Source organism: Rhinopithecus roxellana, chromosome 11 (genome assembly GCF_007565055.1).
Source record: "Rhinopithecus roxellana isolate Shanxi Qingling chromosome 11, ASM756505v1, whole genome shotgun sequence".
Classification (NCBI taxonomy): Eukaryota; Metazoa; Chordata; class Mammalia; order Primates; family Cercopithecidae; genus Rhinopithecus; species Rhinopithecus roxellana.
In genome coordinates this window covers 46018492-46046293 of record NC_044559.1, presented here as the reverse complement: position 1 = coordinate 46046293, position 27802 = coordinate 46018492, and the positions used below count along the sequence as shown (strand labels likewise).

At 44.0% G+C, this 27802-nt stretch overlaps 1 protein-coding gene across 1 annotated transcript in view; it reads left to right on the top strand.

Moving 5' to 3' along the window:
- ADAM12 (ADAM metallopeptidase domain 12) overlaps positions 1 to 27802 on the top strand; it is a 373482-nt gene that overhangs the window by 274891 nt on the left and 70789 nt on the right. The window contains exons 7-11 of the mRNA XM_030940432.1: positions 3549 to 3614; positions 4728 to 4799; positions 12140 to 12309; positions 15292 to 15376; positions 19575 to 19723. Coding sequence (XP_030796292.1) covers positions 3549 to 3614; positions 4728 to 4799; positions 12140 to 12309; positions 15292 to 15376; positions 19575 to 19723 — 542 coding nt within the window. The remainder of the gene's footprint in view (positions 1 to 3548; positions 3615 to 4727; positions 4800 to 12139; positions 12310 to 15291; positions 15377 to 19574; positions 19724 to 27802) is intronic.

Below are 27802 nucleotides of genomic sequence, written 5' to 3'. Positions count from 1 at the left end.
ACCACGCCTGGCTAATTTATGTGTTTTTAGTAGGGGCAGGGTTTTACCATGTTGATCAGGCTGGTCTCGAACTCCTGACCTCAAGGGATTTGCCCACCTCGGCCTCCCAAAGTGCTGGGATTACAGGCGTAAGCCACTGCACCCAGTCGCAATACTTTTAAAATCTCACATTCAAGGCCCCCATGCTCTTAGATTATTAGGCTATCACTCAACCTCCTTGCCATGGCCCCAGTGTCCTGTCCCCATCTTCCACCTCCTCTCATCCATTCTTGTCCCCCATTCCCCAGACTCCAGCCATACGGCCTGTTGCCAACACCCACAAGCTCTCCACAGCCTCAGGACATCTGCTGTTGCCTTTCCGTCTGCCTGGAACACTGTTCCTGCAATCTTTCCACACATGCCTGCTTCTCATCCTTCAAGCCTCAGCTACCTTAGGCCTGCCCACTACCCACCTTCATCCTACCTGCAGAACCCTGTTTATTTCCTTTGTTCTACTTTTCACAGACTCTCTCTTACTTTTGGGCTGTATGGGCTCACCTTCTCCAAGCCCCCACCAGAATATGAGTTTCAGGAGGACACTGAGTTTCAGGAATGTGGGTTTCCTGTCCACACTGTATCCCCAGCACCCTACACAGTGCCTAGCACAAACAGCATCCCTGGTAGATAGCGTGGGATGAATAAGTGTTAATACAAATGATATGACCCATATGAAGAAAGATTTGCAATAAGGATTTATTGCAGCCCCAGTCTCAACTTGCTTTTCTAACTTAAGTTCCCATTGCCAGAGTCCTGATTGCAGGCTGCTTGGGGGATATTTATCCTTGGAAACTTGGCTGTGATGACTTTGAGAGGCCCAGGAACTGGTTCTCTCTTGAGCAAGATTCAAAGAAGGCCTCTGCCTCCACCTGGGAACGGAGACTTTTGGGCCAATCTCAGAGGCTGCTGTTCCCATTTAAGGAAGGGCTTTTGTTCATAACCCCCAAAATGAAAATTCAATCGAGCAACCAGTTTCTTTTTTTTAAATTTTTTAAAATTATTATTTTAATTTCTTCTTTAAAAAAAAAAAAAAACAGGATACACGTGCAGAATGTGCAGGTTTGTTACATAGGTATACATGTGCCGTGGTGATTTGCTGTACCTACTGACCTGTCCTCTAAGTTCCCTCCCCTCATCCCCCACCCCTCAACAGGCCCTGGTGTGTGATGTTCCCCTCCCTGTGTCCATGTGTTTTTATTGTTCAACTCCCACTTGGTTCTCTGTTCCTGTGTTAGTTTGCTGAGGATAATGGCCTCCAGCTTCATCCATGTCCCTGCAAAGGACATGATCTCATTCCTTTTTATGGCAGCATAGTATTCCATGGTGTATGTGTACCACATTTTCTTTCTCCAGTCTATCAGTGATGGCCATTTGGGTTGGTTCCATGTCTTCAGCAACCAGTTTCAAATGTTGCTCTCCATATCACAAATTTAAAAACATGATTCTTTGTTGTTATGGTTGTTGTTTTTAACTGGAGAGCCAGATAGGCGGAAATCACGTGGGGATAATGTAAGCCTCTCTCTGTGTGTGCAGCTAGCAGTAGAATAAGCCTCTGTCCTGAGCCGAAGACTCCCCCAGTGCTTTTCTTTATTATGTGGTTAAGCTTCCCTCTGAGCTTGCAGTTCTCTGAATTCGTGAGAAAATGTAGACTTCTCTGAAAATTGCAGAGACAGGAAAATTGTGTTCACATGTTTGTTTTCATTATCTGGAATTGTGTATTTTCTGAATGGCGATCCTAAGCCAGTTGGAAATATCCCATGGTCGTTTATTTCACCCCTCTGCAGGCTGAAAAGTGTAAACGTCTAAACAACCAGATTCCTTTCCATGAGTTTTTCAACAAGAGATTCGTTTTTCATTTCTGGAGCTTTATTTTCTTCCACATAATTAGCCAAATTTGTTCATGGTTAATCAGGGAGTTGTGGACAACAGAGAGGGTTCTGCCCCTTTCACGCTTCAACGAGGAAAAAGGGCAAGGTCGTCACACTTCCAGAAGGTGACTCATTTTATGTGCACCCGTGGGTCCCATGGGGGCAAATGTTTTTTCTTTTATAAGTAACACACAGTTATCCCCATAAAGCATGCCTACAGCGTATACTTACAAAACCTGACAGTTTCTTCTCGTAACATTTAAACGTATGAGAAATTGTACCTTTCCTGGTGCTTTACTTTTCCTTTTCCATAAGGTTTCCAGATATCTTTAGGAACACCTAAATTCATGAATTAGCACAGCTGGGAAGCAAGAAAGAACACTGCTATAATACAAACATTTTTCTTGTAAAAATCTGTTTGGAAGATCCCGGACTGATGAGGATTTGTTTTATAAAAGATGTTTCCCTCAGGATTATGTGACTGGAAACCTGATTCAAAGCATACTTTCGTGATTTTCTTTTGCTTTTGTCTGAAAGAGTGGTTATAACATGCAAGTTTTTACCTTGAAGCAGTGTGCGTAGTTAACTCATAAACCAGCAATATCAGTCATCAGGACCAAAGACCAACTCAACCCCCGCTTCCTCCAACTGCATTTTATGGCAGAAACAGAAGGCTTTGTTTTTTGTTTTTAATGTTTGCTTTTTGAGACCACCCTCCATGAACTGCTTTATTTCTCTTAAAAATGCGTTTGGAATTCTCCCAGTAATTCGCAGAAGAGTGTCAATGCTTTTTGAGGAAGTTTGATTAAAATGTGACCCACTTCAGGAGCCGCCTTTGTGGGGGACCGGGTTCCTATTTCTGCTGCCTGAATCATCTCCATTCATCCACTTCCATATCCACTTTCCATGTTCTCTCAACTGTTTCACTCTTATGAAATCCCTGTTCTCCAGGGGCATATTGCAGTCTTATTTTTTCTTAACTCTATTTCTTTCTGTTCTCTTTCTTGCTCCTTTTTTGTCCTCATACCTTTCTCACTTCTCTGTTCATTAGTCTGACCTTTTCTCCAGACTGCCCCAGTCTTCCATTGCTTCTAATTAGATTTTTATGTAAGCATCTTTAAAATGATTTTACGGTTCCTGTTCAAAATGTATTCTCCTCCACTTTCCTCAAGTCTCAAAACATGTACGCCTAGACCATAAAGACAAAGGGAACAGCCACAATGCATTGAACTCCGTCATCTTCTCTAATGAGCTTCAAATGTGCTACACGTGGTCTGAAATACATGACCTTTGACTGGCTCCTGTTCTAGAGAGTGCATTAATTTTGTTTGTTTATGTGCTCGTTTTGTTTAACAATCTTGACTTTTTCTGCTCCAATAATTCATGATTCAGCAGAAAGGTTAAACTCCTTTTTAAGGGTTTTCCAAATGGAAATGGAAGCTGGTCACTCATGTTGAGAAGGTTTTACAAAGAGATGGTTGGAGCTGGGGTAAACTTCTAGATGGAATGGAGGTGTGGGGGACCTGGTGGGGATGGGGGGTATACAGTCTCAACCTAAAGTGTTTGGACTGAGAGACATTCGCAGTGTTCCAGAAGCCCCAGAGAGGCGTTAAGAGAGACTAAGTGCATGTTCACTCTTGGCAGCATAAAAGAGAGACCCTCAAGGCGACCAAGTATGTGGAGCTGGTGATCGTGGCGGACAACCGAGAGGTAAGAACTTTTTGAAATTTCTCAGTATGGTTGTTTAGAGAAAAAAGAAAAAGGACATGTTCTGCAAGTTATTACTTGCTTTAATGAACCTCATTTCCTATGTGCTCTTAAAAGCGGTGGAAACAGCCCATTGGAACAATGGTTTTCTGATTTTATAAAGTATACAATATTAAAAATTTATTTGATCTATAAAGTAATGGCAAAGCCTGCAGGAAAAAACAGAGTTGCCCTATAGCTAAGCTCTCCAAACGAGGAGAATTAACTGAGGGAAATGACAGAAGGCTTTAGATTATATTCTAAAACATTTTGTGGTAAAGTTTAGTCTTTAAAATGGCACGTTAAAAAAAATTGCATATGTCATTAATCCAAATGAATGAATGAATGAATGAAGGCTACAGAGACACAGCAGAAAAATCCTCCCCTCTGAGCTATGGCTTGATACTACATCCGTTTTTTATTTTAATTAATTTCGAATTAGTTTTTCTAAAGATTATCTTCTCTGTAGTTACTTATTGCCTCATTGGCATACATGAATTGGGTGATATTTTCTCATAGACTCTTTCAACACATATGAATGAAGCACAGGCTTGACTATTTTTCAGAAAACAATTCCCATTCTGGAAGGTCAGATTAGAGAGGGGAATGGGACATTTGTTGATTTTTTTTTTTTTTTTTTGTCTATTCTCCTCTGGATTGTTTGACAAGTTGCCATGAGCTTCTGTTACTTTTACTTTTTAATTTTTAAAAACAAATATAAAGAAAATTTCTCAGGAAGTTAAAATCAAGTCGATGATATGAAAAATGGCTTTGGACTGACTTCTAGTTGTCTGTTTCCTCTTTGCCAAAACATGTCACTGCCTCCATCATTTATGAGGCTGGAAAATTGCAGAAGTTGCTGTCTTGAGAGCACTTGGCTTAGGCAAATTTCAGGGAATTTCAGGGAGTCCCCAGCCGGGAAAGTTATTCAGCAGGATGCAAGCTCATTTCACCATGAACTGTGGAGGGTCCCCAGTGGTTTGTAAAATCCCAAGACTTCACATTTCCAGGAGCCAGGAAGATGAGACATGATTGATATTCTTGCTGGTATTAATGCTGACATTTAAAATTGTTAAGTTTCAGAGGCAAGGAAAAGATCTGGAAAAAGTTAAGCAGCGATTAATAGAGATTGCTAATCACGTTGACAAGGTAAGTTCTTTTTCGGTAGTTAAATCATTCAGATCATGTAAATGTTTGGAAATGAGATTGGGGGACCTCATCTGATTTAGCAAGGAGACGAGATTCTGCCTCTGGGCCTTGGGTTGGAACTGCTTCCTGTCCTCTGAGTGTGTAATTCCTGGGTCCTGGGGCAGCTTCAGGAGATGCCAAACCACAGCTGTCTGGACTTTGGTGGCCTTGGGGACATGTCTTCCTCCAGGCTGTCTTCTGGTCAGGTGGAATACCAGTCTGAGGGTGCTTTGGACTTCCCAGTTCGCTCCAGAACCCCTACAGAGTTCATTTGATCCTTTGGACTGCTCCTGAGCCAGGCCTCTCCCAGGTCTCCCGATGACAGATCCCACAGGCCCCTGCAATCTGTCCCCGTCATTGCAGGCCTGTACCAATGTAACCCTGAGGGTGGGCTTACATTTCTAAGGGATCCATAGGCTTCACTGTCCTGGAACACAGGAGTTGACTTTCAGCTCAATCAGCTATTGGAAAATCCCTTGCTAAGAACAAATAGGTCAGAAACTCACCTTTCACAAAGATGATTTCCTTGCTGGAGGAGCCCCTGGAAACCGGGTCCTATTCCTGGGGTACTTGTTCACTAACCGCTCCTCACACTGTGGGCCAGCAAAGAAAATGGCAACGCTGTCTGTGTAAACCACCTGTCCTTCCTCAGTGCATCCTGCCGGAGAGGATGTTGGCTGTTTCATGCTGATGACCCTCAGCCTAAAATAGGCTTCTTACAAGTCCCGCATATTGGAGTTGCCCTGGGAGCTTCTGAAAGCATTGCTGCTTTCAAGGGGCAGGGCAGGGGAGGAAGTTAGACCTCAGAATTCTCAGAAGCTCCCCAGCAATTCTCATGTGCAATGTGGGTGGCAACCGCTGTCCTAAAGCAACCATAGTCTCTCAGGAATACTGAGTCTCTTGCCTGCGGGGACAGTGTGAGAAGGGATCTGGTCATGGCTGAGCCTTTCACAGCCATGGTCCTCTGAAACAGCAGATTTTACACACAGTGGTTTGTGAGGGTGCCTCACTCTAGCCTTGTTTCCAAGCAATCTTATTCGATTTGAATTGCATTTTCTAAGTTTTCAGAAAAATGAAGGCAAAGGCCCTTCCAGAAATTCAGCTCCATGTTGCAAGGCCTTATGCACTCTGCATCAATAACTCAGAATGAATCAGGTGTGGTTCTTCCACTTGAGAACGTCAAGGCTGGTAGGGAAGCAGGCATGCAACCCACATAGCATGTCCAAAGCATTAGGTGCTAGATCCATGCTATGAATGGAGGTTTATGGGGATGCAGAAGAGGATCACTTACTTCTTCCCAGGGCCAGGGAGTATTTGCAGGGAGAGGATCCTAAAAGGTAAGTTCAGTTTCACCATGAGCATAGCAGAAGAGGGAGTATGTGTGATGTGGACATGTATGTGTTTTGTGTGCATGTACATGCGTGTGTGTTCCTATATGTGTTCATGTGTGTTCATACATGTGTGTGCCGTGCATGCATGTATGTGTGTTTGTGTACATGCATGCTCATATTGTATGCAAATGCATGCATGCAGAGCTAGGGCAGGAGGAGATGACGTTGCAAAGATTCACATGCTCAGGGCCCCGGCTGTTCTACGAAGCCATCTTGATGTTATTCTGCAGTGACTAGAGAGCTAGATGAATGTTTTTAAGCAGGGGAGAGACACCTGGGATGGTAGAAAGATATCCCTGCAGTTAGTGTGCAGGGTGGAGTAACCAAAGACAAGTAGGGCTGAGAGGAGCCTATTGCATAGAAATGATAAAGGCCTGACGGGGAGCCGTGGCTCATGCCTGTAATCCTAGCACTTTGGGAGGCCGAGGCGGGCGGATCATGAGGTCAAGAGATTGATACCATCCTAGCCAACATGGTGAAACCCCATCTCTACTAAAAATACAAAAATTAGCTGGGCATGGTGGTGGGCACCTGTAGTCCCAGCTACTCGGGAGGCTGAGGCAGGAGAATTGCTTGAACCTGGGAAGCCGAGGTTGCAGTGAGCTGAGATCGCGCCATTGCACTCCAGCCTGGTGACAGAGCGAGGTTCCATCTCAAAAAAAGAAGAAGAAGAAAAAGAAGTGATAAAGGCCTGACATGACCCAGGGCAGGGGAAGTGGGGATGTGAGAAGGACGAGGATTGAGAGATGCTTGAAGGGATGTGTTTCCTGATTACTATTTTTACCAGTTACTGTGTGTCAGGCTCTAAGTGCTTTGCATATGCTCTCAGGTACGTACTATTGTTCCTATTTTTAAAGCAGAGGAAGCTGAGATGGGCAGAGGTTAGTCATTTGCAGGACGAGGGATGAGTGCTAGTCTTGCTGAACCCCAGTGGCAAGGGCTCTTGGGCTCTTGGCTTTGACTCTACTCCACCTGCTGTGAGTCAGGACGTCAGGATGACCAAGCAGAGGCTGAGGGCGAGTGGGAGACCATGTGACCCCCAGTTTCGTTGGAGTGGAGAGGCAGGAGGACGATGCTTCATACCCAAGGAAAGCAGGAGCAGGAAGAGGAGTTCTGAAGGGCACTCTGAGCAGTCAGAGATGTGGGCTTGCCACTCAGAGACAGGCTATGGCCGCATGGAACTTTCTGGAAGTCAGAAAAACCCACATGGCCATTGATATCCTGGGATGGTATTGCCCTTGTTCACCTTTGAAGTAGGTCAAACTCCCTGGCAACCCCTGCCCGTCGATGTGTTTTCAGTAGTTACTCTTTGCAGATTCAACTTTATCCCAAAGTCCGGGTGCAGGAGAATCCTGGTGAAAGGCGAGTCCTGGCAAGGGGATGAAGGGTGGGTCTTAGATGAGACATCGAAGATAGCGCGGCAGTTAGAACTGGACCTCGGTCTAGGCTGGACATTAGAACGCCTGGAGGGGAGTTTGTTTGTCTATTTGTTTATATGTTTACTTTTAGAAATACTGATTCCCACACTTTGGCCCAGGGATTCTGAGTTGATTGACCTGGTGCGGGGCCTGGGTACACATATTCTCCAGGGTCCTCCAGTTATCCTAACGTGAAGCGGGCCTGAGCCACACTGGCCTAGAGGGCAAAAGGCTTAGGTGCCTAAGCTGGGAGCGCAGGTGCCATTCTGAGGCCAGAGAGTTGGATTGTTGCCCAGAAGGCCTCGGGCTATCCTCAGACTGTCTAATGAGGAGAGAACATGAGTTCTTCTTAGACCTCGGGAGCAAAAGGAAATGATAAACTATATTAAACCCAAACTGGAAATTGCTGAAGCCCCATTTTTAAAAAAGGATGTATTTGGGTCCTCTGTGTTTGTATTTCTTTACATTTATTCTAGGTTATATCCTGCTTCAGTTTGCAAAACCAAAATGAGCAATTGGGGGTTTGTTAATAACTCGTACTGGTAATTAGAAAACACCGTGCCTTGGAAAAGTCCTAACAGACTCCATGGAGTTTGCCAGCCTGGCTGTCCTTGTGTTTCTGGCAGGGAGAGAGCCGATTTGCTGAGCACACAGCTACCCCTGGCCCTGGCATCCCTGTCCATCCCCAGCAGATACCAAAGACCTTGGAGGAGATACCCAGACTCCCTGGGAGACTTGGTGCTTCCAAGTCTATTAACAGATGACTCCCAGCTCCGTTACACAATTCTCAATTTCAGTTTTTCAACTCTACAAATGAAAGTGTCTTATCCCAGAAAACAATGACTGTGCCAGTGGCAACTTCCTCATTTGCTGAAGTCTTGGCTCTCCTGGACCATTCTAAATTAATAACTGCTGGCTGCGTGGAGAAAGAGGACATCCCAGACTAGAAGACAGAAGAGGGGTTTAGTGATGAAGGTGACATTCTGGAATGTTCAGGAAATTCCCCCATAAGCAAAACACAGAAGGCATGTCTGACACTCATGCTTCCAGGCCAGATGCTGAGAATTTTCCCTGGGTCCTCATTACATTCCCACAGGAGCCCGGGGAATGCACCTGCCAATGGAGCTATCGTGGGCTTTGCATCTTCCACCCTTCGCCTCTAGTCTGTCCTCCTTATTCATTAGGAAGTTAGTGTCAGCTGCAAACTCAGGGACCTGCTTCTGAAAGGACTCATCGCCTATGTATTTAATTTCTTTTTTTTTCTTTCTTTCTTTTTTTTTTTCCGACAGAGTCTTGCTCTATCCCCAAGGCTGGAGTGCAGTGGTGCCATCTTGGCTTACTGCAACCTCCACCTCCCAGGTTCAAGCGATTCTCCTGCCTCAGCCTCCCGAGTAGCTAGGATTACACGCGCCCACCACCAAGCCTGACTAATTTTTGTGTTTTTAGTAGGGATGAAGTTTCACCATGTTGGACAGGCTGGCCTCAAACGCCTCACCTCAAGTGATCTGCCTGCCTCAGCCTCCCAAAGTGCTGGGATTACAGGCATGAGCCACCATGCCCAGCCTCTGTGTATTTAATTTCTTAGGGTATCTTCACTCATGTGACAGTTTTCTTTCCCTCCTGTCCCAAACCAGTTGCCTGAAAGATGCCGTTTCCCTCATTAGACCCCAGGGGATTCTGCCTCACTGTTTCTTCCCGAAAGCCTCCAGTGCAGTGTCCCTGGACTTCCTATATGCACCACTGCTTGGCAGTTCACTCTATTGGAGTTAACTGAACTGACAGCTCAGTGTGCCATGCCTTAAGCTCCTGGTGACCTCTGAGCATTTGGGTAGCAGGAGTGAGGGCATCCTAATCCTTGCTGTCTCTGCCACTGCCGGCCCAGCCCACAGCAAGAGGCAAACAAATATTTGTTACTGTTGTGTAAACAGGTGAATCGCTTCAGCTGGGTCTCTGACTGTGTCCACATACGTTCTGGGCTTTGTAAGTCAGGCAGGCAGCTGCCAAGCTCCATTTGTACCGCACAGGGCCGTGAGCTTCTCTCTGGGCCTGGGGTCACAGTGGGCCATCTTGGAAGGGAGTCTTAGCGCTCACAGAAGACGGCAGTGTTACCTAGTGGTTTCAAACATGAGCATCAGGGTTAGCTGGCCTGTGTTCCAACCCCAACCATGGAGGCACAATCTTAAGTCACCTGACTTCTCCAAGCCTCCGTGTCTTTGACTATAAAACAGAAATAATAATAATTCTAAACTCATAGAGTTATTTTCAGGATTAAGTCACAGCACAGAAACCACCATGGCATCATGCCTGTGATGTAGTAATGCTCACGAAACATTAGCTGTGGTGGTGGTTATTAGGAAGAATCAAAAGGAACCCGTCAGCAGCCCTGGAAAGAACTTTCAGAGCAGGCAGTAAAGGCATCATGTATGATAACTTGATGTGAGTTTAGCGTATATGACAGTCAAACAATGGCACTGATTTTGGAGAGGGGAGATTGTCTGTTATATTACTACTAAGTATGAAATCTGTTCTAAGGATGTGGTTTGAGAGGCCTAGTAGGTGGAAATGCAAAACCCATCATTATCATGAAAAGCTCCTTGATTAGGAAGCAGCAAACCTAGCACTGAGGAATGATGACAATTAGTCCTTTGCAGACCTTCATTACTGCCTCCATGCAACACTCCTGGGAGGCAAACCTAGTGTCTCCTTCCCAGATGACAACCCTGAGCCCACGCAAGGTGTCTGACTCCGAGGACGTCTCTTAGCAAGCTGGTATAGGCATCAGCATTGGATCACCTCCATTTCTGCTTTCTGATCACTGTTACCTTTGTATATAATAGAGCTGAAAATGTAATCTCTCAGTGAACAGCAGCCAAACATGTGCATTGAGAGTTCCAGAGCCAGCCAGGAACTTATTTTTGCCCCGGAAGCCTGGGCTGGGAGTTTGCAAGTAGATGGCGTGGGCCATGCAATTCTTGATTGAAAACAAACTGTTGGACTGTGTTGCAGTCATGTAATTGTCTCGTTAACTCATTAATGTAATGTCTGTAATTGTGATCTGTTTGAAACCAAGTTGGACCAATGCAATCCGCATATATTCTGCGATGCAGTTTGTACCCCGGTCATATTCTCCTGCTAACCCAATGCTCACCAGATGACTGTGGGGACCAGCAAGGGAAAAGATGAGCTTGCCTTATGTGGGTTAGAATCTAGGGTCAGATGTTCAACTTTGAGGATTTTCTTGTACTTTAGTTCACCATGTTGGAATGGTGCCTAACTAGCAAATGCAGAACTTCTATAAGTTTTGTTATTGGCCAGATGCTTCTGGCAACTGAGAATAGGACCTGCCTTTATCTGGTGCTTGGGTTTGGTTGCTATCACTAGCCACCCTTTTCTCCTTGGCTACCTGGGATCTCAGAAGATGAGGGCTTTCTCCCTGTGTGCTGCCTCATACACCAGGGGCATTGAAAGATTTGACAGCCAACCAGGTGACACCATGTCCTCACCCCCTCAGCCACGAGTACAAAGCCATCTCCTTGTCTATGTGATGCCTATGAGGACAGTGGGTAGGTCATACCTCTACCCTGACCACTCATGCCGGCCCTCTGAACTCCTATGAAACAAAGCCATCCCTTAATCCCTGGAGGAGTTGCTTTTCTCTGCTCTGACCCAGGACGACCTGCCTGTAGGTGTAGTCAGGTATGGGCTGTAGGCTGAAGTCAGGAACACACAAAGATGGTGGGGGCAGGCAGGGGAGTGAGAAGTCTTGCTTTCAGTGGTGTGCCACCTGCTTTGTTTCACAGGCCCGTAAAAGAGGAACTTCATTTAACAGATCTTTCCATGACAGTGTTGGTGAGCTAACTTCTGGCTGTTGGGAGGAGAGTCATTAATGTTCCTGAAGAAGGACTCTGTTTATGCCTTCATTATTCTGAAAGATACTGACTTCTTAATTTCATTAAAACCTTCTACGTTGATTATAGGTGACAGAATATGATAGTGTTGGCCAAGGCTGAGACTTTGCTGAAAAATTAATACAGATTCATTTTCAGTAACTCACAAGCAGAACACTTTGCTCAAAATGAACAAGTTATTGTCCTTGGCAGAAGCATCTGAAAGATCCTAATTTGCTTATTGTTTCACTCACAGTGGATATTCACTGGCCATCTTTAGCTATAATATACATCTGTATGTACATTTTAAATCACCAATGAATCATTTGAAATGTGTGCTTCCATACAAATGTGAGCAGACAGTACAAAGCTAATCCCTTCAGCATCTAATTGGCCAACCTTTGAGAACCTAGTTAACGCATCACTTTGCATTAGGCACTGCAAATATTTCTTAAATTCCAACACCACAGGCACCAAAGAGCACAGAGATATTTTTCTCACCTGTGTCAGTGAACCTCAAATAACGCAAATCTGTTCTAATTTTCATTTCGAGTTTTCATTAACGTGATCCCAACTCCAGTGCCAGTTTTGCCTGTTTCGCCCAGTTTTACAGACCACTGAACATTCGGGTCGTGTTGGTAGGCGTGGAAGTGTGGAATGACATCGACAAATGCTCTGTAAGTCAGGACCCGTTCACCAGCCTCCATGAATTTCTGGACTGGAGGAAAATGAAGCTTCTACCTCGCAAATCCCATGACAATGCGCAGCTTGTCAGGTAGGGAGTCCCGCCTTCTACCTCGCAAATCCCATGACAACGTGCAGCTTGTCAGGTAGGGAGTCCCGCCTTCTACCTCGCAAATCCCATGACAACGCGCAGCTTGTCAGGTAGGGAGTTCCGCCCTCTGTCTGCTTAGACACAAGAGTGCCCTTGGCGAAGCCCTCAGTTTCACCTGCACAGCCCCGGGAGCTGCCACCTTTCTGCAGAGCACACTGCCTTGTACAAGGGGGCTTCTCAGCTCACACCAGGGGGGCAGATGCCACCCTCACCTGAAACTGAAGGTCTGTTAGAAACGTCTCCCTCTGAACACCCTGAGAAACCTGTCCCTCTACAGAATTTTCATTTCCTTCTTCCAGAACCTGGATATTTTATTCTATACCAATTTTTCTGATTTTAGCTGTGATGTAAAGTTGTTCTGAGTAGCCCTTTGTTTTGTTTTGTTTTTTGTTTGTTTGTTTTTGAGACGGAGTCTCTCTCTGTCGCCAGGCTGGAGTGCAGTGGTGTGATCTCGGCTCACTGCAACCTCCGACTCCCTGGTTTAAGCGATTCTCCTGCCTCAGCCTCCCGAGTAGCTGGGATTACAGGCAAGTGCTACCACGCCCGGCTAATTTTTGTATTTTTTTTTTTCTTTTTTTTTGGTAGAGACAGGGTTTCACCATGTTGGCCAGGATGGTCTCGATCTCCTGACCTCGTGATCCACCCGCCTCGGCCTCCCAAAGTGCTGGGATTACAGGCATGAGCCACTACGTCTGACCAAGTAGCCTGTTTTTAAAGATTCATCATTATTAGTGGAAAATGGGTGTTTATACAAGATCTAAGGACAGTACTTTGGGTGAACATTGTCAGATTCCTGGAGGGAAAAAAGACTTCACTCCTCCTCCTGTTGTGGCTGTGACTCTTTGATTTTCTAGATGAGAGACTATCAGGAAATATAGCACATTTACCTTGTGTTCCCTCTTTCAATCAATATGCATCAAGTACCTATTAGGAACCAAACAGTGTTTTGGGGGCTTTGAACACCGTGGTGACCAACACTGTAAATCTCCCGCTCTCAGAAGTCTCCACTCTCCTGAGAGACAATGAGAAAGAGGACAATTTCAGTGTAATCAACTGGAAGATGATAAACTAAGGGAAAGCATAGCTCTATTATAATTATAGCACAAAAATTGGTGGGATGATCTTACAACAATCTAAATTAGTATGAAGTAGATGTTTCTAGAAGCGACAATTTTTTTTATTTGCTTTTTTTATTGTACTTTAAGTTCTAGGGTACATGTGCACAACGTGCAGGTTTGTTACATATGTATACATGTGCCATGTTGGTGTGCTCCACCCATTAACTCGTCATTTACATTAGGTATATCTCCTAATGCTATCCCTCCCCACTCCCCCATCCCCATGACAGGCCCCGGTGTGTGATGTTCCTCACCCTGTGTCCAAGTGATCTCATTGTTCAATTCCCACCTATGAGTGAGAACATGCGGTGTTTGGTTTTCTGTCCTTGCGATAGTTTGCTCAGAATGATGGTTTCCAGAGAAGCGACAAATTTTTATTTAAATCTTTAAATACTTTGTGCCACTCTTCTTTTGTTGTCATGTGGCTTATAGCACAGAAAAGGACACCTTCTGGGACAGAGGCTCTTTCCCTTGACAAACCCAAGGTAGCTATTGAACATTTGTGGAAAGTTTAAAAAACCAGTCCTACCCCATTGTCACTTTAGAAAATGCCTACGTCTGAACTGAGGCTGTTGGCATTCCTTGGTAATTTACTTCGGCCATTTTCACAGGGTTCCCCCCTGCCCCCACCCTTGGATATTTGTGGTTGCCTCACATTTTATGCATTGATTAGTCTTGAACTACTAAAAGTACATTTTGTGTATTTCGAGTTAGAGTGTTTTGATATTTTTCCCAAATGGAGTCTGTCCAACTTGAACATCTGGAAATAAATTATCATCTTATGTAACCTTATTATTTATATACGTATATAATTGTATCTGTTCATGTAGTCTATATAGATGTAAATAAAGGCCGAAATTTCTACTACTGTAAATATAAGTATAGTGGGATAGGTGGATAGAGAGGCAGGGAAGGAGAGAGGGAGGGAGGAAGAGAGGAAGGGAGAGAGGGAGAAGGTTCTATATATACTTACCACTTTCAATTCAATTGACCATAACTAAAATATCCAACTTTTCAAACAATATATCTGTATACATACATGGCCAAGAGTATTGGTAAGTCATTTGACTCCTTTAAAGGAAATTCAACAAATACAACGTTTTCTTTTTCACGCATGAGGTTAGAATTAACAGCACTTGTGTTCAGCAGGCCCTTGGTGTCATTAGAGTCATGATCAGGTTAAGATTCCAGATAGAAGGACAACTGCATTGAAGCCATGAAGTCCCCTTCCAGAAGCTTCCTGCCTAGGTGCCAAGGTTTTGCGGGTGCTCACTTGTTCTACACTGGCTCCAGGGTTGATAATTTTTCTGCCAATTCCAATTTTGCAAGCGATCTCAGCAGGACATTTTGAAGGAGTTTTGGTGTCTGGCAGAACTGTAGTAAGTTATCCAGGAAAGCAGTTAAGCTACAGGGAAAATCTAGTAAACCATCTAATGCATTTCTTTTAGTTAACAGTGATTCTCTGTGACTATTTTCAGCCTTTCCATCAGCAGACATTGTTTAAATGGAGCAGCTTCCTACAGTCCATTAGGAAATAGGCAGATTACAACTCATAAGTACAAAAGTAATAACTGGTTGTCATCTGAGTCTTGAAAACAAAACTCTAAAAGATGATGGAAACATGATGCAACTGCAGAAATAAAATTTTCAGGGAAAAAAGATAAAATCACATGTGAATATACCCTCATACAGCTGTTTTTATTTTTGCATATTTTATTGCAGGAATATCCAACAGAATTTTTAAATATTAGAGAATGCCCCCATTCTAATTTGATTAAAGAAAGTCCTCTCTTTTATTTCCTAGTGGGGTTTATTTCCAAGGGACCATCATCGGCATGGCCCCAATCATGAGCATGTGCACGGCGGAACAGTCTGGGGGAATTGTCATGGTAAGCCAAGGTCATTGGGAGCTGGTTCCCCTTGTTAATGATTCCCCAGGAAGTCACTACTTTTATCAGACTTTGTGAAGATAGACCCTTTCCTTTAATGCTTTTTAGATTTAACTCTGTTTTTACTCTAGCTGTATTTATAATTTTATATATCCCACAGTATTTTAGGAACTGTTTAAAAGCAAATTGCACACAGGAAAGGTGGGCGTGTAAAATAGCCCAGCAGAGGCAAGCCTACCTCTTTTGTGGAGAAACATTTTCAACTGGGACTTTCCAACCCAGGAATTCCTCCCAGCACTGGGGTGAGCCAGGGCATTGGGGTTGCCCTCATCATGCAGCTGTTGGGACGCCCTGTGGTCTCACCAGACATTCCCATTTGAATTTTTTTCTGATGGTTCTGTCTCCAAGCCCAATGGCCCAAAGTCTGAGGTTTTTAGCTCTTTACCACTGCAAATGCTTTACATACCTTCTGGCCAGTATACAATTTGTCTTTAAAATAACCTTATTCTTGGAAGTCAGAAACCCGGGTTTATTGCTTTACAAGGATCATTTTGTCATATATAAGCTATATATGTTTGGGAAAGGAAATACAATGGGAAGACTATTTGGGACTCTTTATGAATGTAGGAGGGAGGTAGCTTTGACAGGCTTGCCCAGCAGGGGGCTTGTGCTCCACTTCATCAGATAACTAAAGGAGAGGTTTTCACCCTATGTTGTCCCCATTCTGAAAATTTAGTGTCTCCTCTGCACCAGACCTCAGACAGGGAGTATCCTCAGAGACCATTCCTCCATCTCCATTAAACAAACAGAACCCTGCCCTCCCAAGAAACTGAGTTCCTCCATGTTTTCTGAACAGAACATGTGTGAATGTTCGGTTGTATTACATGGTGGAAGGAGTTATGTTCTGCTGACAATTACTTTCTCTCCACATACTGCCTAACCAGATCTTCTTCATGAATATACGGAACCAACATTTCCCTCCTCTCTGGGTTCAGAGATTGGTCTTTAATGTAAGCCTGCACTAAGGGTCAAAGCTGCGTGGAGGGATTGCCCCCGCTTACTGGTTTCTGGCTTGAGCGGTGACTCCCTTGTTTTCTGTGGACCTGGAGGCCCTGCATGTGATCTCCACCATGGCAGTCCTTGGCATGTTTGGTTTTTGTTGATGCCAGGTTCATTTCAAGTCAGATCCCAACTCTATTTTTACAGAGCAGACTGCACATTTTTAAGAGGGAATAATTTTCTGTTTCATGGTTCCATGGTCAGTTGCTACTGACTTTGCCACTTAAAGTTGGCATCATATTTTTTTTAGAGCTGAAACTCAGTTCTTCATAAGCATGGTAAGTTCTGCTGCTGTGCAGTGCTGAAATGGGCCTGTAGTCCATGTCACCATAGTAAGTGGCTTTCTTCAGGTCATGTCCCTTATTCTATTTCCATACAAGCATTTGATCAAAATTCCTTCTTTAGAAGGATACAGGGAAGCCTATTTTTTAAAAGATATATGAAAATGAATGTGGGAAATATAAGGAAATTTTATGTAATGCAATAAGAATCAAGTGAAGATCAAAGTTAATTATCAGGAAATATGTTTTAGCAATTTGACAGCAGCTAGCATCATCCTTAGACACACTGCTTACATGTGCCACATATAACAGAAACATCAAATAGGATAAAAATGCCTCAGCACCTTTGATTTCTACAAAAGTCATGAAATCAGCAAGATCGACATCTTGACCAGACCTAACACTTCTAGACTCACTTACTTTTCCTGTGTCTCTAAAGTTATATTCACGGGCATCCCGTGTGACTATGCTTCATTCGAGGACTCACAAATCTAAGAGGAAGGAAGCAATGTAGCAAGGAAGCAGAGATCCTCATAAAATTGAAAATAGGATTGTAGTGCCATTTCTGTATTTTTCAAAATACAGCAAATCATTAATTTTAGTAACTAAAAGTCATTCCTTTATAGCTAACTGGCCTAAAACAGCCTTGGTTTGGAAATAATATTAATGGCATGAATAAAGAGATTTTTTTTTTTCTTACTACAAATGTAAACTGTTTATCAAGGTCTCTTAAGAGACATTCTGTTTATAGTCATCGATGCATGACAGAATGTAAAACAATCTGGCAACTAAAAACTAAGACATTCAATGACACAAAAGAATCAGAAGAATATTTTTTAATGATAAATTCCTTGAATTTTGTGCCAGAGCATGCTAACTTCAGCCCCCATGTTCTTAGACTGACTACATTCTCTTCACCATTGTGTTATTTTTGAGAACCGATTTCCTGAAACATATTTGTAAAGATTCCTACAACAGGAACTCTAAAATCTAAACAAAGTAATTTATTAGGAATTTCATCTTGGTTCCTTGGCATGCCATTGTTTTCTTAGACTGAAGGCTTGTTGTAAACACTGTGAACACACCTGTTAAGATCTTGCATGAGCACACTTTTATCCAGAAGCCTCACACAGACTGTCTGTATCGGTGTGCTCTCTGAAATGCAGTATCATATTTGTTTTAGCCCATTTTCTGTTGATTCTAACAGAATACTTAAAACCAGGTAATTTATAAAGAAAGGGAATTTATTTCTTACAGTTACAGAGGCCGAGAAGTTCAAGGTAGAGGGGCACACCTGATAGGGCTTCTTGTGGGTGAGGACTCTCTAAAGAGTCCCAAGGCAGTGCGGGGCATCACATGGCAAGGGAGCTGAACGAACTAGCTCAGGTCCCTCTTCTTCTTATAAAGCCACTGGTCCCACTCTCATGATAACCCATGAATGCATTAACCCATTAGTCCATTAATCCATGAATGGATTAATACATTATGAGGGCAGAGTCCTCATGACCCAAACCCTTTTTTTTTTTTTTTTTTTGAGACAAAGTCTCACTCTGTTGCCCAGGCTGGAGTGCAGTGGCATGATCTCAGCTCACTGCAAGCTCCGCCTCCCGGGTTCATGCCGTTCTCTTGCCTCAGCCTTCTGAGTAGCTGGGACTACAGGTGCCTGCCACCATGCCTGGCTAATTTTTTGTATTTTTAGTAGAGACGGGGTTTCACCGTGTTAGCCAGGATGGTCTTGATCTCCTGACCCCGTGATCCACCCACCTCAGCCTCCCAAAGTGCTGGGATTACAGGCGTGAGCCACTGGGCCTGGCCTGACTCAGTCACTTCTTAAAGGCCCCACGTCCAATACTGCCATACTGGGATTAAGCTTCAGCATGCATTTTGGAGGGAACAGACATTCAAACCATAGCAGCACTGTTTCTTGGAAAACATCTTATCTCTTTCCTAAGTAGCACAAAGCAAGATTCAAACAAGGTACTTTCCTTACTCCATGGTATACAGGCCTTTTCAGAAATGTATGTAGGCACTGTTTCTGTAGATCATATACACTAATTAATTTCAGTTTGTAAAAGTTAAGTAACTATGTTTTTTAATTAATTTCTAGTATCTGTTTGAGCCAAGCCATCCAGGCACTCCACTAAGTTAGGGGTGGCCAAGTAGTGCTTGCTGAATGGAGAAACCACCTTCCACATCCAAGCAAAAGGTTAATGAACCCCCAGTCACAAGAGTCAAAGGATCGGGACACCTCCCATTTCCAAAGTCTGCCTAGCAACACAAAGGACCAGCAAGAATAAGATATAACTAGATTATAATCTTAAATGAATGGCTCTTCAAACAGATGACTCAGTGTGGTCAGATTTAGTATGAAGTATCGTGAAATTTTCCAACTATCCTCCCCAGCTAAGCACACAGGAAGAGGCAGGCTCAATGACAAGCTCTTAGAGCTCATTTAAAATGTCACAAAGCCTGCTTGCACCTGTCACCTTTATATCAGCATCATCTCAATCAAAGGTAAAATGATACTTCTGTTGCCCATAAAGGAATGAGCTTTTCCTATGATGCAGGATGGAGACCCTGCCTTGAAGATGTCATATAAAAACATAAAGAATCACACAGGTATACGTGCGGCATACAGACATTCCTCAGCAGAAAGGACCCCAAACTGGCTTAACTGAAATGTCAAATTATATCTTTTTTAAGTTTAAACTAAATGATAGCATTTTACCTTGGTCCCTTATAAGGAATTACATTAAGTCAAATGTTTATGAAAGGTATATTTCTGGAGGGAGGGAGGCCTGGGAAATAAGGCCAAGGAGACATGAATTATACACCTGTGCTTTTGTGTTTTCTTTGAGGACCATTCAGACAGCCCCCTTGGTGCAGCCGTGACCCTCGCACATGAGCTGGGCCACAATTTCGGGATGAATCATGATACACTGGAGAGGGGCTGTAGCTGTCAAATGGCGGCTGAGAAAGGAGGCTGCATCATGAACCCTTCCACCGGGCAAGTACCCATCGCTTCCATCTGCTTTGAGAGTGTGCATAGCTTGAAGTGTGTCTTGGGAACCAGATGAGTCCCTGGTTTTCTGGTCAGAGCACCCAGGGAAGCTTCCAAAAAGTAATTCCTTCCTAAGTAGCAAGAATGGCCTGTGCTACTCCAGAGAGCCATGGGCAGCCAGATGGCAATGCTACATGGTGTGAGGGCTGACCTCTTCCTTGAGGAATGGTGGGGATAGATGCTGTCTGTGTTTAGAAATCACTAATTATCTTCCTGTCCCAGCAAGTGTTTTTTATTTGAGCCTACGGCTCCAGCTGCCAGGCAGTCCCAGGAGCCAGCCATCTGAAAGCCTGGGCAGAGTGGAGATGGGCCACATGTAAACTCACTGGGCAGAGTGGAGATGGGCCACATGTCCTTAGAGGGTGCTGGGTAGAAGGTGTTTCTTTCCCCGGGGTTGGCCCTAGGGTGTCTCTGAAGTCAGTAGCTTAGGGGTTTGTGGTATCTCTGCCTCTGACATCATATCACCTTACCAGATCTTAGAGGTTTAAATGAAATGATTTCTCTGCTTTGGTAGATTGTGATGCTCTTCCTTATTTAATGCTTTCCTGACTCTCCCGACTTGGCTCAACCAGAAAAGAGCAAGACAGTTCCGTTATTTGGAGTGTTCAAATGAAGGGGAAACAGATGCACCTTGGATTAGAGATTAGATGATTAGACTGATTGGAGGTTCAGATGTGTTCTTATATCTCTAAAGAGCCTATCTCAAACTAGAACTTTGTGCTAGTTTAAGAAGATTCTCAATAGTAAGGGGAAGCATGTGCTGGATACAATGCTATCTTCTTTCTTATACCTTGACACCTTATAAACACTGACTTTCATGGAACATTCCAGCCCAAGCTTGCTTTCTGGATTTCCTGAAAGGAGACACTGGGGCGAGAGGCAAGTGCTCTGAGCAGCCCTATGACTCATCTCTCTGAAGACTTGCTGGCCAGGGGACAAGCATGGTGTGAGGGGATACCTGCTAATGCAGTTTAAAAGACCCAGTAGAGGGAAGAATTTTTAAAGAATGTGTCTGTGCTTTTTCAAGCAATAGCCTTGTGGGCCTCCTGGGAAATCGTTTGTAGGGCATTGAGTTGCCCTTGAAACAAGGACTGGACAGAACCACACAGCTCATCAGGGTATTGTCATTTCATGCAAGCCATCAGGAGGCATCTTCTCACCGCAAGTGACTGACTCTTCATGTTCATCACCCCCATTTGCACAGAGCCTTCAGGGGCATCTTTCTGCTCGTGGTTCCCTCTGAAGCATAATTCAAGGGAGTCACCAAGTCTTTGTTGAGGAAGTGGCTCTGTGAGTGTGTAATGACAGAAACCAAGGATCTGTACACAAAGTGAAAGTACCACCCAATAGGAACTGAAATATTGCAAAACTCAAGATACTAACAAATGTGTCTCTCCAAAAGGGAGGCCACCCTAAAAAGTAATATGTTCCTAAGTCACTGAAGGTGTCTGAGCAGAGGCACAATAATTGTTTGCTGGACATTTGGGGCAAAGATTTCCTTTTTAGAGTATAAGGTTGGGCCAAGGACCTGTAGATGCCTTCTGTTTCCAACATTTCACAAGCCCTGATCGCGACGCTGGGCCACACACTGGGTGACTTTCAGAGAGTGAGTTTGGCAGGAGACTGACGTGCAATTGAGTGGCCTTCGTGTTTTCTCCCCCTTGATGAACTCATAGCCATAGAAAATACACTCTGTGTCTAATTTCCCGATCATCAAATGGGCACAAATACATTAGCCTATGGGCCTCCAGAAATGGTTTCCTATGACTAAGAAGATCATATTGTTAATATTGTTAATGTTTTTTAATTATTGAGAAACCAATGGAAGACAGGAAAATCTAGATCAAGAACACTGGACTTGAAGAGATCTGGTTGTCCCAATTCTCACACCATTTAAAAAAATAATGTAGGCAGATTAGTAACCCCCTGGCTCTTACATTCCTCATCAGTAAGATGAGTGAGTTGGTCTTCATCCATCCAACCATCCATCCATCCACCCATCCACCCTTCCTTCCTCCTGTCTTTCCATCTCTCTCCACCCACTTGTTCACATATTAAACAAGTATTTTTGACCCCTGTGCTTGTGGGGAGGAATGCATAGATGAGGAAGACTCTACAGCTCTAAAAATTATATGATTCTGAAGGCACAGTAGCAAGGCATATTTTCTGGCACTCTATATGGTTTTATCTAAATCCTTTCCGATTAGCAAGTCTTCATGGCAGTGCTGAAGAATGCAAGTCAGATTGCCCCGGAGATATTCGAACACCATAGGTAGAAATGGTATTGTCAAGAGCTCAGCAAATCATTTAAAAGGCTTTTTTTCCCCCTTACCAGGGGTTTGCTAATAGCCTTTATTTGATTTATACCATATTAGCAATTTCTGAGTTTTCTCTTTTGCTGAGCTTGTGCTTTTGTGTAAATCTTTCCTATTGGCTTCTCATTTATGATCCCACATTCCTGTCCAGAGAGTGGTGTTTTTAATTTTCTCAGAGGGAAAGCAACTTCCTAAGCAAGTAGGTGAATTAATCACAAAAGCCCACAGTGAGGGGGAGGTCGAGCGGCCCAGTCAACCCTCAGTCATCCATCACCCGTGGTGGAGATTTCCCGGCTGCTCCGGTATTATCTCAAAGTGGTGGTTCTCTTACCTCATAGTGTCTCCGAGAGAGTAGGAGAATGGACTCAATGAGATCACATGTCTGTAAATTGTAAATCATTCCACAAAGGTGGTATATTATTACTTAGCTTACAGGGATGTTGGAGTTATCAAAAAGTTAAAGGCTTTTTTCAGAATTCCTACTCATCATTGCTGGAAAGACTCCCAGTGCCCTTAGCAGTCACTCAGCAGCATGTCCACAGTTTCTGTGTGATGGCTCATTTTAAACTGGCCCACATCCAAACACCAGCCTGCCTCTGTCTTCCTCCTCCCACTACTGATGGAGGCTTGGGGATGTCAGTTAAATTCAGTCTCAGCTCCAAAGGTGATTCAGAGACGAATCAGTAACTGCTTTAATGATATTAACATCTCAGAATCAAAAAGAACCAAGTATTGTAGATGGCTTAAAGGCGAAAAGTATATCCCCTCATATACCTTGTTTATTCTTTATCAAAACATTCCAAAATTCTAACTCTGAAAACATTAACCAACTGCTATCACTGACAAATGGGACCTGAGGCCTGTAAATACGAGGATAGAGTCCTATTTCAACCTGAGTCTTACGTGACTTCAGTTGCACATTGCAGGGATGGTTGGAGGGGGTTCCTTACGGATTGTATCATTAATTACTGCAAGGCTTTAAGTGTGTGTGAGAGTGTGTGTTTTATGTCTCTGAACATTTAAGACCTGTCTTGGAAGGGACTCTTTGGCAAAAGCAGTATCTGGGGATTCATGTGGGAGTTTAACTCAGTTGAGTTTATCCATTAATGAGCTTGGGGTCCTTGGTCTTAGGGAGGTGAGGGTTACGTACGCTGCATTTATAGGAGTAAGAAAATTGTGAATGATTTGAACACTCATAGCAAAGAATATTTACCATAAATAGTAAATGTCACTTCCTAGAGTAGGAAAAAAGGCAATATTAACATTCAAAAAATTACTCTTACAGATTCCTTTTTTTTTTTTTTTTTTGCAGAAAGTTTTCTGTTAAATGAGAGTTAGAGGAATAGGGCCATCTCCTGAGGTGGGGCAGGTGAATCTGCAAGTCATGTTCACCGAGTACCTGCCACTGTTCCACACTGACAGGTGTTAGGGACACAGCTGTGAACAGGACAAGCATGTTTCTTGCCCTCATGTAACTGGTGTTCTAGTGGTGAAAACAGTTGAAAAATAGAAAATTTAAAACTTGCAGTGTGGGCCAGGTGTGGTGGTTCACACCTGTAATCTCAGCACTTCAGGAGGCCGAGGCAGGAGGATTGCTTGAGGCCAGGAGTTCAAGACCAGCCTGGGCAACATAGCAAGACCCTGTCTCTAGTTTAAAAATAAAAAAATAAAAGTAATAAATTGCAGGTTGGAAGGAGTACTGTGAAGAAAGCAAAGGAAGAGGACAAAGAGAGGAAACATGGGCTGGGGGAGCCCACTTTAAGTGGGGGTTTGGAGGAGGCCATAAAGGAAGACAGGGATGGAGAGCCTGAAAAGCATGGAAGGAAGGGAGTTCGGGTGCAGGGGACCATGGGCCCATGGGCACTGTGGGGATACCTTGCTGCCAGGAGCCGTGGGGCTGTGGGGGGCTGGAGGGAAGTGATGCTGGGTAGAAATGGAGGAACCAGAGCCAGCAAAGCCCAGTTGGCCAGAGCAGGGACGTGGATTCTTATTTGCAGAGCAGCAGGACATCATTGAAGCTTTTCAGGCAAGACAGGAATATGATCTGATTTATCTTTTAAAGTTTCTTCATTTTTAAGGAGACCATGCAGCCTCTGAGATATTGTAGTTTGCCAAGTTAAGGGGTTTTCTGTCTGTACAAAGAAGAGGGAGGCTTCCTGTAGAAGAACAAGTAATACTAGTATATGAATTCTAGTTTAATTTCGGTGTAATTCATAGGCATTTGGAAACAAGGAAAAGGAAGGGTCCTTCACTAGCACACTAGGTCCTCATCACGCCACGCTCCACACTCCCCTCTCCAGCCCTGTACACTGGATGTAAAACCTTTCTTTTGGTTTGAGATTTCTTTTTCCTTTTTCTATTGTGAGCATCCTTTAAGGATTCTATGTCAGAGAGCCACCAAAGAGCACATTCACATTTTCTTTGTGTGTATCTGAAAAGAATTGTTGCCACAGTTGCCACGTGGATGCTGAAATCAGGAGTTTGGGCCTGTCTGGGTTTTGCTGGGTCTATAGTCTATACTGGCAAACGGCTTCAACTGACGAGCATGGCCCCAGCTGCCAGCTAGGAGTTGGGGGAGGGGAGAAGCGTGTTTGTGTGGTGCATTTAGGATAATGTAGGATGAGAAAATAAGCAAGTGAGGCTTACCCCTGCTCTCCTGGGGTGCAAATCGTTCACATTAAGCTGAGGTCAGACCTTCTGCAGTCTACACCCAAATCAAATAACCACATTGAAGGAGAATGCGTTGCCATATCCTACTTCCCCACAAGCATGTATAATTGGCCCATTCGATTCCGTTTAATTCCATTCAGGACACATTCGTGGCAAACCTGCCTGGACATGGAACACAAACAGATGTGGTCCCAGGTCTAGGTGGCCTCTACCCAGGTCAGCTTTCTCTTTTTTTCTTTTATTCTTTTTAGATGGAGTCTTTCCCTGTCACCCAGACTGGAGTGTGCAGTGACACAATCTCGGCTTACTGCAACCTCTGCCTCCCAGGTTCAAGCAGTCCTCCCACCTCAGCCTCCCAAGTAGCTGGGATTACAGGCACACACCACCATGCCCAGCTAATTGTTTTTTGTTTGTATTTCTAATAAAGATGGGGTTTCATCATGTTGGCCAGGCTGGTCTTGAACTCCTGATCTCAAGTGATCCGCCTGCCTCGGCCTCCCATTTTGCTAGGAATACAGGTGTGAGCGACCGTGCCCGCCTCAGCCTTCTCTAATGACAGCAGAGAAGACAGCAGCCCCTGACTCAGGACAAGCTCGCTACGGGAAATGAGGTCAACACACAAGCAGCTGGCCACCAGTCAGAGCAAAGCCACTCATTTACTCAACTAGTATTTACTGTGCACCCTCTATAAGCCAGATCCTGGGGAGCAGATTTGGAGGGGGCACAGAAACACGAGCAGGATCCTTGACTTCAGGGACCTCGCTGCAGGGCACCTCATCAGATCTTTTTACACAATCCTGGGTATCAAGCATCTTCTAGAAGTTATTTCAGTGGGGGCCTCTAAAAGACAAAGAGAAAAATCTATAACCATAATACCATTTCACATCTTTTAAAAAGCAACCAATAATTTATTGCAAAGAGGGAGCAAAGGTTGGAAGAGGCAACCTTTTGGGCAGTGAAGATATTCTGGAATAGAGTCCAGTCTAAACCGATCTCAGAAGAATTACATGCAGGCTGGGCAGACCACTCCCTGAAAATTCCTACCTCATACTGTGGGAAAACTGGATTTCTCTTGGAAGAGATTTCTGCCTGAAAAGGTGTTTTGAGGGTAAAATGAACTGCAGTTTTCAGTGAAAAAAAAAATCCTCCAAGGGCTTTGGAAGTGGTAGGAATAGACAGAAATTCAATGTAGCGGGAAAGTCCACACTCTTTGTAGAACTAGCTTTCCTGAAAATCAGTGTACAATACATATCATTAGAATTCTCCCTCGAACTTTGGGTTCGAACTTTGGGCTGTTGGAGATTATGCAATACATTTGTCATGCTGGAATTTTACCAAGATGGAATTATTTTCCCATCTCAACTCCATTTGAGAGTGATGATTTTTTTTTCTCGATGAAAAGTTTAAGAAAATCTTCATTTCCTTCCTCAAAGTGTTAGGTGAAAAAATGGAAATCTTTATCCAGAGAGAGAGAAAAAAGGAGGAACAACTACAGAATGAGGAACTCTGGTAAGATGAAAACACTACTCGGTAGAATCAATGTAATTACTCGGCCAGAGTAATGGAGCCAGCTGTACCCCGACATTATCACAGGGAAAAATGAACGGGCAGGAGGGATTCTTGAAAACAGTTCAAGAAGGACGTAACAATATAGACCCTGTGCTTGTTTCTTCTCCATGTAATTAGATATTGCTCACTGGAAAATGAAGGAATTTGTCTGCAATTAATGCCGTTAGAATATGAAAAGCTGCAGCCCAAGGTAGAATTGTCCTCCCCGTTAAGCTGTACACAAAATAGAGGTCAAGCTTGGGAGGTTGATTCTGCATGGCCACTGATCCTTGAATATCCAATTTAGGGGAATGAACGCAGACAAACTGACGTTGACCCTGGAGGATTGCATTCTTGGTGTTCTCTTTCATCGATGAACTTTTAAATTTAATTTTATTCTTTTGAGACTGAGTCTCGCTCTGTCACCTAGGCTGGAATACAGTGGCACGATCTTGGCTCACTGCAACCTCCGCCTCCCCAGTTCAAGCAATTCTCCTGCCTCAGCCTCCCGAGTAGCTGGGACTACAGGTTAACGCTACCACACCCAGCTAATTTTTGTATTTTAGTAGAGACAGGGTTTCACCACGTTGGCCAGGCTGTTCTGGAACTCCTGACCTCAAGTGATCTGTGAGCCTCGGCCTCCCAAAGTGCTGGGATACAGGCGTGAGCCACGCACCTGGCCCATGGATGAACTTAGTGAGATGGGCATGACTATACCTATTTTATTTTATTATATATATATATCTAAAATATGTATATATATGTATAGGGGTGTGTGTGTGTGTGTGTATATATATATATATTTTTTGAGACAGAGTCTCACCCTGGCTGGAGTGCACTGGGGCCATCTTGGCTCACTGCAACCTCTGCCTCCCGGGTTCAAATGATTCTTGTTCCTCAGCCTCCCAAGTAACTGGGATTACAGGCATGTACCACCACACCCGGCTGATTCTTTGTATTTTTAGTGGAGATGGGGTTTTACCATGTTGGCCAGGCTGGTCTCAAACTCCTGGCCTCACGTGATCCACCTGCCTCAGCCTCCCAAAGTGCTGGGATTACAGGCGTGAGCCACCACACCTGGCCAACTATACCCATATTACTGGAGCTCAGAATATTAAATGAACTGCTTGCATTTTTCCAGACTGACCTAAGTAGAAGCCCCAGGACATAAAGTCAAGTGGCTTCCCAGTGTGTTTGACACATGGAAGTGGCCGTGAACACATTTGAGCTTTATGTGAGAACTAAAGCTGCCTCAGTACAGAGCAATGTCCCTGTGCAACCTCTGGGAGGTGGGAGGTAGCCACATTTTTAAACCATTTAATTCTGCAAACCTCCTTCAATTTATGTTCCAACAGCAGAGAATGCTTTCCTGTCACTGGCTCGTTAACCCAGCATTTTATTTGTTGTAGAGCATGTGTGAAAGCATTTCAGCTGAAATCCTGCCAATCCTGCAATCCCCCTCCCACACACTTATCCCCATGGCTTCCTCCTC